Source organism: Hemibagrus wyckioides, linkage group LG16 (genome assembly GCF_019097595.1).
Source record: "Hemibagrus wyckioides isolate EC202008001 linkage group LG16, SWU_Hwy_1.0, whole genome shotgun sequence".
NCBI classification, from domain to species: Eukaryota; Metazoa; Chordata; class Actinopteri; order Siluriformes; family Bagridae; genus Hemibagrus; species Hemibagrus wyckioides.
In genome coordinates this window covers 23645001-23660063 of record NC_080725.1, presented here as the reverse complement: position 1 = coordinate 23660063, position 15063 = coordinate 23645001, and the positions used below count along the sequence as shown (strand labels likewise).

The following is a 15063-nucleotide window of genomic DNA, read 5'->3' as shown; positions in this document are numbered from 1 at the left end:
CTTCTGGGAAGGCTGTCCACAAGGTTTAGGAGTGTGTTTATGGGAATTTTTGACCATTCTTCCAGAAGCGCATTTGTGAGGTCACACACTGATGTTGGACGAGAAGGCCTGGCTCTCAGTCTCCGTCTCTGTCATCCATGTCTTTATGGACCTTGCTTTGGTCACTGGTGCACAGTCATGTTGGAAGAGGAAGGGGCCAGCACCAAACTGTTCCCACAAAGTTGGGAGCATGGAATTGTCCAAAATGTCTTGGTATGCTGAAGCATTCAGAGTTCCTTTCACTGGAACTAAGGGGCCAAGCCCAGCTCCTGAAAAACAACCCCACACCATAATCCCCCCTCCACCAAACTTTACACTTGGCACAATGCAGTCAGACAAGTACCGTTCTCCTGGCAACCGCCAAACCCAGACTCGTCCATCAGATTGCCAGATGGAGAAGCGCGATTCGTCCCTCCAGAGAACGCGTCTCCACTGCTCTAGAGTCCAGTGGCGGCGTGCTTTACACCACTGCATCCGACGCTTTGCATTGCACTTGGTGATGTATGGCTTGGATGCAGCTGCTCGGCCATGGAAACCCATTCCATGAAGCTCTCTGCACACTGTTCTTGAGCTCATCTGAAGGCCACATGAAGTTTGGAGGTCTGTAGCGATTGACTCTGCAGAAAGTTGGCGACCTCTTCGCACTATGCGCCTCAGCATCCGCTGACCCCGCTCCGTCAGTTTACGTGGCCTACCACTTCGTGGCTGAGTTGCTGTCGTTCCCAAACACTTCCACGTTCTTATAATACAGCTGACAGTTGACTGTGGAATATTTAGGAGCGAGGAAATTTCACGACTGGATTTGTTGCACAGGTGGCATCCTATCACAGTTCCACGCTGGAATTCACTGAGCTCCTGAGAGCGACCCATTCTTTCACAAATGTTTGTAAAAACAGTCTGCATGCCTAGGTGCTTGATTTTATACACCTGTGGCCATGGAAGTGATTGGAACACCTGATTCTGATTATTTGGATGGGTGAACGAATACTTTTGGCAATATAGTGTGTGTGTGTGTATATATATATAAACTTATTTGTTCATGATGGGTGAGAATGATGTTTTAAAAGTAGCAAGAGTTCATAAAAGTATAGATTTAAAGAATAGAAGTAAATTTTCTGGAAGCTTAAATCAGTCATTTCAGTCTGTGGAGATTCCCAGCCTGTCAGCTGATGCCCCTGAAACATCACAGAGAGAAACAGCGGAGAAAATCAGGTTCCTCCGGCTTCTTGTTGTGCACCTGAGGGCTTAATGGAGAGCGGCGAGGCATCTCATGGTGTCTGGGAGAACGTCTTTGCCATGTGGATGGTGGAGCTGGAGCACGACGCTGCTGATAGCATTTCTACAAACCTATAAATTACACACGTCTCTTAGAGGTGAGCTGCACATCCATCTTTGTTCCTGCTCCATCCTCAGTGCTGAGGAATATTAATCAATCCACCCAGCTCCTGCATCTGTGCACTGACCAACATCACACTCCGTACTGCTCACAATACACACCTTAACTACAGGCCTGTGCTGAGGGAGTGGCCTGGGTTCAATTATCCAGGCAAGCCAGCCACAGAGGAGTTAACGCTCAGTGCCGGTCACAAGCCCGGATAAAATGCGAGTGGTTCGTCAGGAAGAATGGCATCGAGCATAAAACCTGTTCCATATCAAATATGCGGACTAGATGATCCACTGTGGTGACCCCAAACAAATAGAACAACAACAACATTATTATAAGTACACACTGCTTTAAAAATACAAAACTGTTAACAAATCTAACCTGAATATTCAAATCTGTATACTCCGAGTTAGCTGAATTAAGTATTCTCAGATCAGATTCACAAAGTCTTTTAATCAGAGTGCTTTATCAAAAGATTTCTGGAGAACCCAAACGCAGAACCCCATGTTGGTGAGTTAGCTCGTGTGCCTGGCTTCCTGTGTGGATTGACACTGTAATACACACGCCAGCAGTCAAAACACACCAGACGTTTTGTCAGATGTCAGAGTGTTTACATGTGCTAGCACTTTGTGTTGGAAAAGACCGACACGGGCACGGCTCCACGGCCGGATCCGGGGATGAGATGAAAGGATCCTGGAACGCCGTGTGGAAGTGTTTATGGTGTTGGGAGACTGGAGATGTTCCCCAGCACTCGTTCCACGAGCTTCTGTTTTTCCTCCAATTAATCCTACACTGCTCTCGCTGCTCCCTTGCTGCTGTCTGGCCTGAGAAGTGTATTAGTGTCCTTTTGGTTATTGTCCCAGACCGAGGAGGTGGATTGGAGTGTTTCCACTGCTCCCACGCCGCACTCGGCTCTTCAGGGACAGAAAAGCAGGAGCTTTTGTCTTCTTCACCTTGAATGGAGTGAATATGTCAGCCTGACTTCTGTCCTACTAAACCTTCTGTCTCACTTTCAGTCTCTCTGTCAGACTGTCTCTCACAACAGGGTGTCTCACTTCCTGCGGTACAATATGGCTCGTCTCTGCAGGCATTTCCTGGGCACCGTGTCAGTGTCTCAATAACACTCCGAGTAGCAGAGACATGAGAGCAGGAGAAGTGACACATCTAACTGCATTTCTGTCTCTGCATCAGTCCATCGTCACAGGTGTTCAGAGGTGTTCAGCTTGTTCAGAGGAGTTGAGCTTGCTGTGTTAAGTTGAGAACTGAGAGCAGATACATGCACAGCTACTGATGTCTGGTTACTTATTTTGCTGTGTGGTGTGTTGGATAATTCCTCTGAGTGTATCAGTCAGAGCTGAACACAGCGGAGTGGAACTTCACGTCCTGTCACTCAAACTCTGATCACTGCAGCATCGGAGAAAATATCTGTGTGTGTTTGTGCTTGTGTGAATTTGGTTCATCTTCCTGCCACCATATCCTGTCACCATACTATCACACACACACAGACACACACTGACAAACTAGTCTGATGCAGTCAGTAGTACAGTGTGAGGTTTAATGTTTATATGTTTTGGTTTTATAAGTGAAGTTACACACATTCTCTCTCCTACAAAACAGTTCTTGCAGTTTTTCTGACTTTATTATGTTTTTTAATTCAGAAAGTGGTTCATTTCTTTCTTTCTTTTTTTTTTAAGAGACGGTTGAATAGTTTTGTTTCCAAAATTGTCACTGCTCTCTGAGTCTCAGAGAGAGAGAGAGAGAGAGAGAGAGAGAATTGTCACACACAGGCCGACTCGGTGCTTGTTGTGTTTTGTTGGTTTGTGTTAACTCTAATCAGAGGTGTTTGACATTTAACTGTACATCTGGACCACAAACCACGTGACTGGGCAGCTCCCTGGAGCTTTGACTCGACTCATTAGAGAGGCTCTGATTCCTCCAGTATTGAGTAAGGAGACTCCGTTCCTACAGCAGTGTGTTGTCATGGAGATCTGGTATCTGAGTGCTGCTTTCATCATGCAGTGTCTCCTTTAACGTATGGAGCAACATACACCATCATCACAAGAGTTTCACCCTGTGTGTGTGTGTGTGTGTGTGTCAAGGCCAGACTGTAGATGCTAATGATGCACATTGAGTGTACTAATGAGTTGGTTTTAAATAGAGCTGTAGATTAAAGATGGCTGACGTCATCAGCGTTTCGTGCCTCTCTCTGTTTGAAAGGAGAAACGTGGCGCTGAGCTGTGAGCTGTGGTGTGTAGTGCTGCAGCTTCGCTCATTATCCGCTCATTTAAAACCACTCGTTTAAAACTAACTCACCCGACGTCTCCGCTATTTATATCAACCCCTTCAGTTTTTCTCAGATATTTATAAAAATGTGTCGTGTCTTTCTTTCTCTCATCTATCCCCTACTACTCTTGTTATGTTGTTATGTCTCTGGATTTTCAGCTCTGGATCAGATGCAGGACAGATGTTTTGGTTATAAATGTTTTATAAATATAATGTAATTCCAAATTCTGAGCTGTGATGAGGTTCTAAGAGAAAATAAGGTGCACTTCCTGGACTATAAAGAGATAGGGCTGTGGTGTGTGTGTGTGTGTGTGAAACAGCGAATGATCTGATGACCTCTCCTGAACTCCTGTGCTCTCTCTCTCTCTCTCTCTCCCTCTCTCTCGTCCTCAGTGGTGGTCTCAGATGAGTCAGTAACAGTGTGTAGTGAGGTCACTGAAATCTGACCACATTTTGTGTTAATCATTATTATAACGCTTTACATTTCTCCAACACTCTGATACAGAGAGATAGTGAGAGAAGAAGTGGAGGTCATCTTCACTCCTACATCATTCTCTCACTGGAGTGCGTCTCTCACACACCTCTTCTCATCTACACACACACACACACACACACAGAGCATCCTTTAATCTTAGATGACTAGATTAAAGACTTACTCTCGAACACCTACACACATGCACTCACTCTCACTCTGTATCCTGTCTCTTATCCTACACAGATGGGTCAAACACACACACACTACTGCTAGGCCTTAAAAAACTGACTCTTTCCTTAATGAACAAATATTAAAATACACTCAGTGTGTTAAATCTGAACAGTTGCATACTCGTACACAGTGTTTTGGTGTTTTGTGTTAGTGTGTGTAGGTAATCAGGGCTAGTTTAGTGTGTGTGATTGCTGGATGTCAGATGTTCAGGTTGTTTGTGGTTCTAGGCTGTTAAACAGTGTGTGTGTTTATGATGTAAGGAGTCTCCAGTGTTGGCGCTGTGTGTGTGTATATATACACTATATTGCCAAAAGTATTCTCTCACCTGCCTTGACTCTCATATGAACTTAAGTGACATCCCATTCCTAATCCATAGGGTTCAATATGACGTCGGTCCACCCTTTGCAGCTATAACAGCTTCAACTCTTCTGGGAAGGCTGTCCACAAGGTTTAGGAGTGTGTTTATGGGAATTTTTGACCATTCTTCCAGAAGCGCATTTGTGAGGTCACACACTGATGTTGGACGAGAAGGCCTGGCTCTCAGTCTCCGCTCTAATTCATCCCAAAGGTGTTCTATGGGGTTGAGGTCAGGACTCTGTGCAGGCCAGTCAAGTTCCTCCGCACCAGACTCTGTCATCCATGTCTTTATGGACCTTGCTTTGGTCACTGGTGCACAGTCATGTTGGAAGAGGAAGGGGCCAGCTCCAAACTGTTCCCACAAAGTTGGGAGCATGGAATTGTCCAAAATGTCTTGGTATGCTGAAGCATTCAGAGTTCCTTTCACTGGAACTAAGGGGCCAAGCCCAGCTCCTGAAAAACAACCCCACACCATAATCCCCCTCCACCAAACTTTACACTTGGCACAATGCAGTCAGACAAGTACCATTCTCCTGGCAACCGCCAAACCCAGACTGGTCCATCAGATTGCCAGATGGAGAAGCGCGATTCGTCCCTCCAGAGAACGCGTCTCCACTGCTCTAGAGTCCAGTGGCGGCGTGCTTTACACCACTGCATCCGACGCTTTGCATTGCACTTGGTGATGTATGGCTTGGATGCAGCTGCTCGGCCATGGAAACCCATTCCATGAAGCTCTCTGCGCACTGTTCTTGAGCTCATCTGAAGGCCACATGAAGTTTGGAGGTCTGTAGCGATTGACTCTGCAGAAAGTTGGCGACCTCTTCGCACTATGCGCCTCAGCATCCGCTGACCCCGCTCCGTCAGTTTACGTGGCCTACCACTTCGTGGCTGAGTTGCTGTCGTTCCCAAACACTTCCACGTTCTTATAATACAGCTGACAGTTGACTGTGGAATATTTAGGAGCGAGGAAATTTCACGACTGGATTTGTTGCACAGGTGGCATCCTATCACAGTTCCACGCTGGAATTCACTGAGCTCCTGAGAGCGACCCATTCTTTCACAAATGTTTGTAAAAACAGTCTGCATGCCTAGGTGCTTGATTTTATACACCTGTGGCCATGGAAGTGATTGGAACACCTGATTCTGATTATTTGGATGGGTGAGTGAATACTTTTGGCAATATAGTGTATATACATATATATATGTGTGTGTGTATGATGTGGTGAAGGAGTCTCTGGTGTCAGCGCTGTATGTGTGTGTGTATCAGTCAGAGGTGAAGCTGGAAGTTCTCCACATCTTCAGGAAGGAGGAGTTTACGCTGCTTTGTGGTTTCTTAGTAACATGAGCAGCTGAGATTTATTTTCTGAGGCTGGTGAGAGAAGTGTTGATCGTAACTATAACGTAAGTGAGAACAGGAACTGATTTGTATCTTGGATGTCCCTCAACATTAAACTCTACCCTGTAAAAATATCTCTCCATCTCACTCTTCATCTCCATGATCTCTCTCACCCACTTTAACTACATCTCTGTAGTAATAAGGGGGTGATGATGATGATGATGACAGATGATATTCTGTGCTTCCACCTGAAGTTGTGATGTGTGACCGTGAGCAACCTCATTAGCTAAATTAAACTCACAGTGTGTTAGTAAGTCCGGCTCTGGTCACTGCATTGAGAAGACTTCACTGAATGGATTGAGTGATGAAAGAGCTGTAAGAGCTGATTGTTTGGTCCACAAGTCACTTACTTAGCTTGTTAGTTTGTTAGCAGGTTGACCAGCCGACCTCTGACCTCTGTTATTATAAGGAATTCTCATAAGACTTATGTGTGTGTTTTCCTGTAAAGGCCTCACCTGAGGGTTCATATTTTTGGTATAAACAAAACCATGCCGTTTACCTAAAAGTCACCAGCTTAGCTTTAGCTTTCTGCTTGTAGCGCCAGACCGTTCCACTTTACACAGTGCTGCATCGTCCAGTCCAACACGAGCACAGAATAAACACACAGCACAGAGCGAGCATCAGGTTCTCTCCTCAGCTGGTGAATCGGAGCTCACGGCGGGAGGAAGACTCCACTCTGAGAGCGTAGATCAGATTACACGGCCTCGTTTCATGCCGGGATCGCCGGGACAATGGAGGCTTTTGTTTCCCTCGCTCGCTTAAGACCACTGAGCTTTCAGAAGAACAGTGAGAACCAAAACCATGGGGTGAGAAAACCGGAGGAGCAGGTTCCTCTGCCCTCGATACCGATACCATGGTGTTGTTTGCCCCGCCCTTTACAGAAGGATTCACACACGTAAATGTGGACGCGATTGTGAAAGCCGTACCGGCCGAGCGCTGCGTGTGATCCAGGCGTCAGCTCAGCTTTTATTTCACCGCCCATCTCTTTATCCCTCTCATCACTGCAACATCTGCTTTCTTTTACCATTAAATAACATTTTAAATAACAATACGATTAGAAGTTTAGTATTCTTATGTAAACAAAATTCTGTCCTGAATCTTGTATGAATGTAACTGATATTTTCTGTTTAAAACTTTTCCTCCTTTCAGTTCTGTGTAAGAATTCTTCCATTTTAATAGAGCTGATAAGAATCCAGAGAATGTGATAGTTTACTCAGATTTTATCTAGTGTTAATGTCTTTTACATTCTTTTTTTTAGACTGAAACATTTTTATTGTAAATGTTCCTTTTTTTTTTTTACATTTTATTTTTGTAGACCTTTAGTAATGTCCAGCAGGTGTTGTAAAGGGACGCCCCTGGGAAAGTGTGTTGTGTATGGTAGAAACAGTTTCATGTCTTGTGATTGTGTGTTTTTGTCGCGTCACTGGGTTAGACTTCACCTCTACAGCACTGTCGCTCAGCACAACTCAGACGCTTGTTGAATTATTGAGACACATGTCTGGAGGACAGAGAAACACACACCTCAACCTAAACTCACTGCCCTCTACACACACTCACTCACCTCACGGCTGGACACCTGACCCGCACTACACTCACCACATTGGAACCAGTCTCATCATGATAAGAGTGTGGTAATTACACTGCCTCAGCCTTCATCACCACCTTCTATCTGTCTGTCTGTCTGTCTGTCTGTCTGTCTGTCTGTCTGTCTGTCTGTCTGTCTGTCTGTCTGTCTGTCTGTCTGTCTGTCTGTCTGTCTGTCTATCTATCTATCTATCTATCTGTCTGTCTGTCTGTCTGTCTGTCTGTCTGTCTGTCTGTCTGTCTGTCTGTCTGTCTGTCTATCTATCTGTGTGTCTATCTATCTATCCATCCCTCACTCCATCCATCCAGGTGGGGTCTTGGGGTTGTTGGTGCTACACTGGTTCACATTGTATGCTTTATTTTTAGATTCTATCTCTTTCTCTCTCCCATTTCATTTTTTTCTGAGTAAGTTTTTTAGCCATGACCACAGACATGTACAGTTCTGCCAAAGCATTATGGTCAGTTCTCTGCCTCACTCTGCATGACCGTAGGCCTGATCCCTTCTATTTTTTATGGTTTTTTGCCTTATCTCATAACTTGGCCTAATTCTCCAGTTTCCATGAAAGCCCTGCTCCTCTCCTGAGTCTACTCCTCCTCAGCATCAGGAGAACCCTGAAAGCCTTCATCACAACCTCTGATGCTGAAGCATCTGCTGTCCTGCTTCATGTCACAGCTCCATTAAAATCCCTGAACTGTACTGTACTGAGCTTTCCATTTCTCACCTCACTGGCTCTGTGTGTGTGTGTGTGTGTGTGTGTGAGAGAGAGGGAGAGAGTGTTCTGCAGGCTGTGTGTGTGTGTGTGTGTGTGTGTGTGTGTGTGTGTGTGTGTGCTTGCAGGTATTTTGGCCCTGACTGCATGTTTTCTGTGAGACCATCTGTTACCATGGCAACAGGAGTAACCCAGTTGCTTGTGGGACGTGTGAGAGGATGATTTCTCTTTGCTATTGCTCTTCTACTCTGAGTGTGTGTGTGTGTGCGTGCGCGCGCGCTTGTGTATACACAGTGTCTGTGTAGAAATGCAGAAGTGATGAGTTCAGGCCTTTACCTTGTGGTTGATTTCAACCCTCTGTGACGTCTGATCAAAAGCTTTCCTGTAACTGCACACAAAAAAGTGTGTGTGTGTGTCAGTTTTCAGTCTGAGCTCTGGATAAATCTGCACACAGAACTTTACATTACAGTGAACGTTTACATTCATGTTTGTTTCATATCTGCGGTGTAGTTGTGGGGCAGTGTAGCCTGCAGCACAGTGTGTGTACACACACTGCGTGGATGAGACTTTCATTGTTGATCAACCCCACTATTAGTCAACTATCTTTGAAAGTGTGTGTGTGTATTTGCTTGTAGTCTGCTGATGTGAGTATCTACACAACACTAATTGCTTGCATAATTATTGCAGTCAGTTAGTCAGTAAAGAACAAACATCTAGGAAACTATGATAGCCATGCGTACACACACACGTACACACACACACACAGGACTGGCCTGTACCACTGCCTCTATCACTCTGTGGGGAAAGGAAAGAGGTCACATTGTGAATACAGCTTCCACAAGGATAGACTTAGTTAGTGTTTATTTCAGACACACAATGTGTGGGATGAGAGGAGAGCAGGAGCTTATTCAGATCTCTGAGACAAACACACACACATACACACTGCTCAGGGCCTGTTCTCACCTGGCATTAACATGGCCTGCACATGCAGAGTGGATCCTCCAGCAGACTCCTGGTGATTGCGTTCAGATTTAAATGAGCATGTTGATTAACACTAATCACTAATTACAGACTGCGTGCACCACACAGCTGATTATCATTCAGTGACACCGAGAAAAGTCCATGAAAGGCAAAGCTCACAGCACTGAAGGTTTGATATGAAAGCAGAGGAGAAAAATCACATGGAGTTTGCTGGTACTGATGGACACTGAGAACCTCATGCAGAGAAACTTGCTCTTTATTATCTAAAGTCAAGTGTTCCATAACCTGGAATCATCTCAACTGAGTGTATACAGCATGTGTGTATTGTGTGTGTATAGCGTGTGTGTATAGCATGTGTGTATTGTGTGTTTGTTACTCACAAGGTGTGTTAGTGACGCCAAATTCTAATCAGTACCCTCACTTCCTGTTTCAGTGGAGTTACTGTGTAATAATAAAGTGGAGTGTGTGTGTGTGATAAAGAGAGATGACAACAGCGACATACCTCAATGGCTTTGTTTAACACTAGTGTAAATAAAAAGCTGTGTTCATTTCGACTATTGTGACAGATTTAACAACTCTCAGATACAGTCATTAATGTCTCAGTGGGATGTGTGTGTGTGTTGAATGATTAAATCCGTCAGTGTCAGAGATGTCACTTTTCATCAGGTGGGTGTGTTTTTTACAGCGCTAGTATTTCTGTGTGTGTGTGTGTGTGTGTATAATATGATAAGACACACATACACACTGTATAAGTGTTTTAATGGTGCTGTCATCAGCTGTGTGTCGTCTGAGTGGCGTTAGTGGAGAAACTGATCTCTGTGTAAATACAGATGACAGATGCTCTCATCACTGAGCCGTGAGTTCAGGCAACAAAGATATTTTACACATTTTCACACTTTCACTCCACCAGGGATGTGTCTGCTGTCTGACTGAAGACTAAAACCTGCTGTAGACAACCCGGAGTGTTCGGGGAAAGAGGAAATTGGACGGTTTATATTTGGTTTTGCTTTCCAGCGTCACTGTTTAACTGCATACACACACACACACAGCTTTGTGTGCTCAGCTCTCCCTCTCGGCTCTCACTTCTCTTCCTTTTTATCTCTGCCTCAGCTCACTGCAACAGAGGAATAGCTGCAGTAGTAGAATTCCAACCGCTTACCTTCAGCTCCACTCTTCATTCACAAAGCAGTGCTCAACCACGCCCCCTCATCAACATGTACTTATGTACAACTTATAACTAACTACACATATACAAGATGGCTGCTGTGTGTATTCTGTGGTGGTTTAGAGCATCACTTGTATACAACAACGTTCTCTGTTCTTGAGAATAAACTGACCACAGTTCCTATTCTAGTTAATTTTTTATTTTTTTTAGATTAGACAATAACTTTAAATGAAAGGTCAGCGTTTTGGATTTGAGACTCGGATCATCACTCAGTTATAGCAGTGTGTTTTCTCCAGTGTGTAACTCCTCCCACAGCAGTGTGTTTCCTCCAGTGTGTAACTCCTCCCACAGCAGTGTGTTTTCTCCAGTGTGTAACTCCTCCCACAGCAGTGTGTATCCTCCAGTGTGTAACTCCTCCCACAGCAGTGTGTATCCTCCAGTGTGAAACTCCTCCCACAGCAGTGTGTATCCTCCAGTGTGTAACTCCTCCCACAGCAGTGTGTATCCTCCAGTGTGTAACTCCTCCCACAGCAGTGTGTATCCTCCAGTGTGTAACTCCTCCCACAGCAGTGTATATCCTCCAGTGTGTAACTCCTCCCACAGCAGTGTATATCCTCCAGTGTGTAACTCCTCCCACAGCAGTGTGTATCCTCCAGTGTGTAACTCCTCCCACAGCAGTGTCTCCTTAGCTTTGTGGAAATTGTGGAGACACATTGATGTGTGTTGTGTCTCTGCATTGCACGCTGTTGTGTACCCATGGATAAAACAGACAGTTCAGAGCTAATAGTAGCTCCACCTTTAATACTTTCTTCAACACGTCAGCAGTGTCAGACAAGGGGGCGTGGCCTGTTAGTGCAATGCTAATCTGGAGATGGGGAAACTGGGGGACTTTTATTTGTGACATATTTTGTGTGTGTACTGAATCTCCTCTACATGTGTGCTGAGATTATAGAATTCTTCATGGCCATTTGCAGTATTAATAAAGTGTTTTTTAAACTGTGTACAGTAGCAGTAGTGTGTGTGTGTGCACAAATATTATCAGTACAGCATTCATCTCTGCTGTCTCATCTTTTTCATCTCTCTCTCTTTCTGTTTCAGTGCCTGAGGTGTGTGAGTGTGTGTGTGTGTGTGAGTGAGTGAGAGGATGAGCTCTAAGCGTAGTCTGTTGGTGCGGTTGGTGCCATGCCGGTGTTTGCGTGGGGAGGAGGAGACGGTCACCTCTCTGGACTATAGCCACTGCAGCCTGGAGCAGGTTCCCAAAGAGATCTTCAGCTTTGAGAAGACCCTGGAGGAGCTCTACCTGGATGCCAACCAGATTGAGGAGCTCCCCAAGGTATACAAACACACACACACAGAGTAATAATTAATGCTGACTATTTTATTTCTATAGAGCATTATCATGTTAATGTCTCTTCTGTAAGACAGAGCTGAGAGGTCTGATGCTCTTAGATCATGATAGATAGATAGATAGATAGATAGATAGATAGATAGATAGATAGATAGATACTTGGATAGATAGATAGATAGATACTTGGATAGATACTTAGATAGATACTTAGATACTTTATTCATCCCAAAGGGAAATTCACAGTTTCCAGCAGTATCCACAAACACAGGTAATAGATAAAATAGGAAGGAATATAACAAAAATTCTAAAATACCCAAATTAGGGTACAAAGTATAACAAAAAATATATCAAATAACAAAATATAAAATATTACCAAATATAGCAGAATATGACAATATAACAAAATATAGCAGAAAAATACTAAATACAGAGATTTAGGAATAAATATGGAGAATGAAATGAAGAAGAAGATAAGTAATGTGCAAAACAAGTGTTTAAGGTTACAGACCTAGTCGATGTGCAAAAACTGCACGTTTGAGTCCTGTGTAAATCTCAGTTTATTGAGAGTTCTGTATAAACCGGAGTGTATTGTGTGTAGTGTGTGGTTTATTGTAGATCATGAAGAATTTAAATGTTTAGTGATGAGTTATTGTGTATATTGTGATATTAAACACATTTCAAACCATTAATAATAACACACAGGTCTTTAGTTTACGATTCGAACAAAGAGAAATGTATATAGAAATGTTCTGGGAAAGGATCGTCCTCATTCTCACAATTCTTCATCAGTCTCTTAAAATCTTTAACATCAGCTATGTTTATTATTCAGCTTACTATTAAAATCTGAGATTTTTTACATCCTCTGATTGAAAGCAGTTTATTTGTGTTTGTTTGCAACAGCTGTTCTTCTACCTGCAAAATGTGTAGGTGACTTATTAAGAGATTTCATGTTTATTGTGCTGGAGGTCAGAGCTGTGTGAATGAGAGCTGTTCGGATTAAAGCAGTGTGTATGTGGTGGGGGTGTGTGTGTGTGTGGGTGTGTGTGGATGAGGAATAAGTTTGAATCTTTAAATGCTCTCTGTGGCGAGTGATAAATCCAGATCCAGCTATGTTTATCACTGCATTGTAAACCCTGACCACAGCTGTGGCTCTGTCTCGTCTGATCACGTCTTTGAATCAGATTTAATCTGGAAGCTCCACCATGTCAGTGTGATTTAACACTCTCTTTATCTCTGTATTTACAGCAACTCTTTAACTGTCAGTTACTGCACCGGCTCAGTCTGCCTGACAACGACCTGAGCGTCCTGCCCCCAGCCATCGCTAACCTCATCAACCTCCGAGAGCTCGATGTCAGCAAGAACAGTAAGCACAACACCCTGACTCTTCTTCTTCCTCCTCTTCCTCCTCCTCACGTCACTCAGCCTGCAGGTCACACTGCTCTTTACCGTAACGCAACATAAACATCACAACTGTTTCATCACCACATTACACATAAATACACTTCCTCATGAGATTAACACACACACACACACACACTTCATATGCTAACCTCAGCTCAGGTTTTTTTTATACATTTCTCACCATGATAGAGTTCACCCCACATTTCTAGCGAGTGACAGACCAGTAGGTGAGTGTGTTTAGAACAGAGCTGCAGTTTCACCAACATCTGAATTAAAGTTGAACTGACATGAGCACCAACGATAATACCGCTTCATGGTAGTCCTGACTACTGAGGCTGAGTGACCATTGTCATGAAATCAATTCAGAAAACAACCGAACCGTGTGTGTGTGTTAGATTTTTGTTTATCCCATCACTAACTCTTAAGTGGCAGCAGCTCAAAACAAAAAGACTGTAACATAAACTACTGATCCTTGTCTTTCTGCAGGGTGTGAGTGAGTGAGTGAGTGTGTGTGTGTTTGTGTGAGTGAGTGAGTGTGTGTGTGAGTGTGTGTGTGTGTGAGTGAGTGTGTGAGTGCGTGTGTGCGTGTGAGTGAGTGTGATAGGTTGCAGGAGGGTAAAAGAGGAAGTGTGCAGTTGTGCTTGTGCACCTATAACACACATAACCTGCAAGAGCTACAGAAATGACTGCTCTCTGTGTGTGTGTGTGTGTGTGTGTGTGTGTGTGTGTGTGTGTGTGTGTGTGTGTGTGCACGCTCGTGTATATGCTTTTCAGGTATACAAGAGTTTCCTGAAAATATTAAGAACTGTAAAGTCCTGGCCATCGTTGAAGCGAGTGTGAACCCCATTTCTAAGTAAGTGTATTTATATGCATAAAATTACTGGACTGGTTTAGGATTCAGATTAAAGCTTCACCCTGATTCAGCTCCAGATTTATGATGAAGTTCCTTCCAGAGAGTTGATGAGTGTAATGATCATGGTCTTCATCACTGCAGTGGTGTCAGTGTTTTATCTTATTGAGTCAGTGCTGAGTCAGTGTTGTCAGTGTTGTCAGTGTTTAGTCAGTGCTGAGTCAGTGCTGAGTCAGTGCTGAGTCAGTGCTGAGTCAGTGTTGAGTCAGTGTTGAGTCAGTGTTGAGTTAGTGCTGAGTTAGTGTTTAGTTAGTGCTGAGTCAGTGTTGAGTTAGTGCTGAGTCAGTGCTGAGTCAGTGTTGAGTTATTGCTGAGTTAGTGTTTAGTTAGTGCTGAGTTAGTGCTGAGTCAGTGTTTAGTTAGTGTTTAGTTAGTGCTGAGTCAGTGTTGAGTTAGTGCTGAGTCAGTGTTGAGTTAGTGTTTAGTTAGTGCTGAGTCAGTGCTGAGTTAGTGCTGAGTCAGTGCTGAGTCAGTGTTGTCAGTGTTGAGTCAGTGCTGAGTCAGTGTTTAGTTAGTGCTGAGTCAGTGCTGAGTCAGTGCTGAGTCAGTGTTGAGTCAGTGTTGAGTCAATGTTGAGTTAGTGTTGAGTTAGTGCTGAGTTAGTGTTTAGTTAGTGTTTAGTTAGTGTTTAGTCAGTGCTGAGTCAGTGCTGAGTCAGTGTTGAGTCAGTGCTGAGTCAGTGTTGAGTCAGTGTTGAGTCAGTGCTGAGTCAGTGCTGAGTCAGTGCTGAGTCAGTGCTGAGTCAGTGCTGAGTCAGTGTTGAGTTAGTGTTGAGTCAGTGCTGAGTCAGTGTTGAGTT

General features: G+C 44.0%; 1 protein-coding gene across 3 annotated transcripts in view; it reads left to right on the top strand.

Annotated features, from left to right (window-relative positions):
- Positions 1-15063, top strand: part of erbin (erbb2 interacting protein) — an 84643-nt gene that overhangs the window by 24418 nt on the left and 45162 nt on the right. For all 3 annotated transcript variants that reach the window (XM_058412808.1, XM_058412809.1, XM_058412807.1), the window contains 3 exons: positions 11704-11938; positions 13199-13316; positions 14129-14207. In XM_058412808.1, the coding sequence (XP_058268791.1) occupies positions 11750-11938; positions 13199-13316; positions 14129-14207 (386 nt within the window). In that variant the 5' untranslated portion in view covers positions 11704-11749. The remainder of the gene's footprint in view (positions 1-11703; positions 11939-13198; positions 13317-14128; positions 14208-15063) is intronic.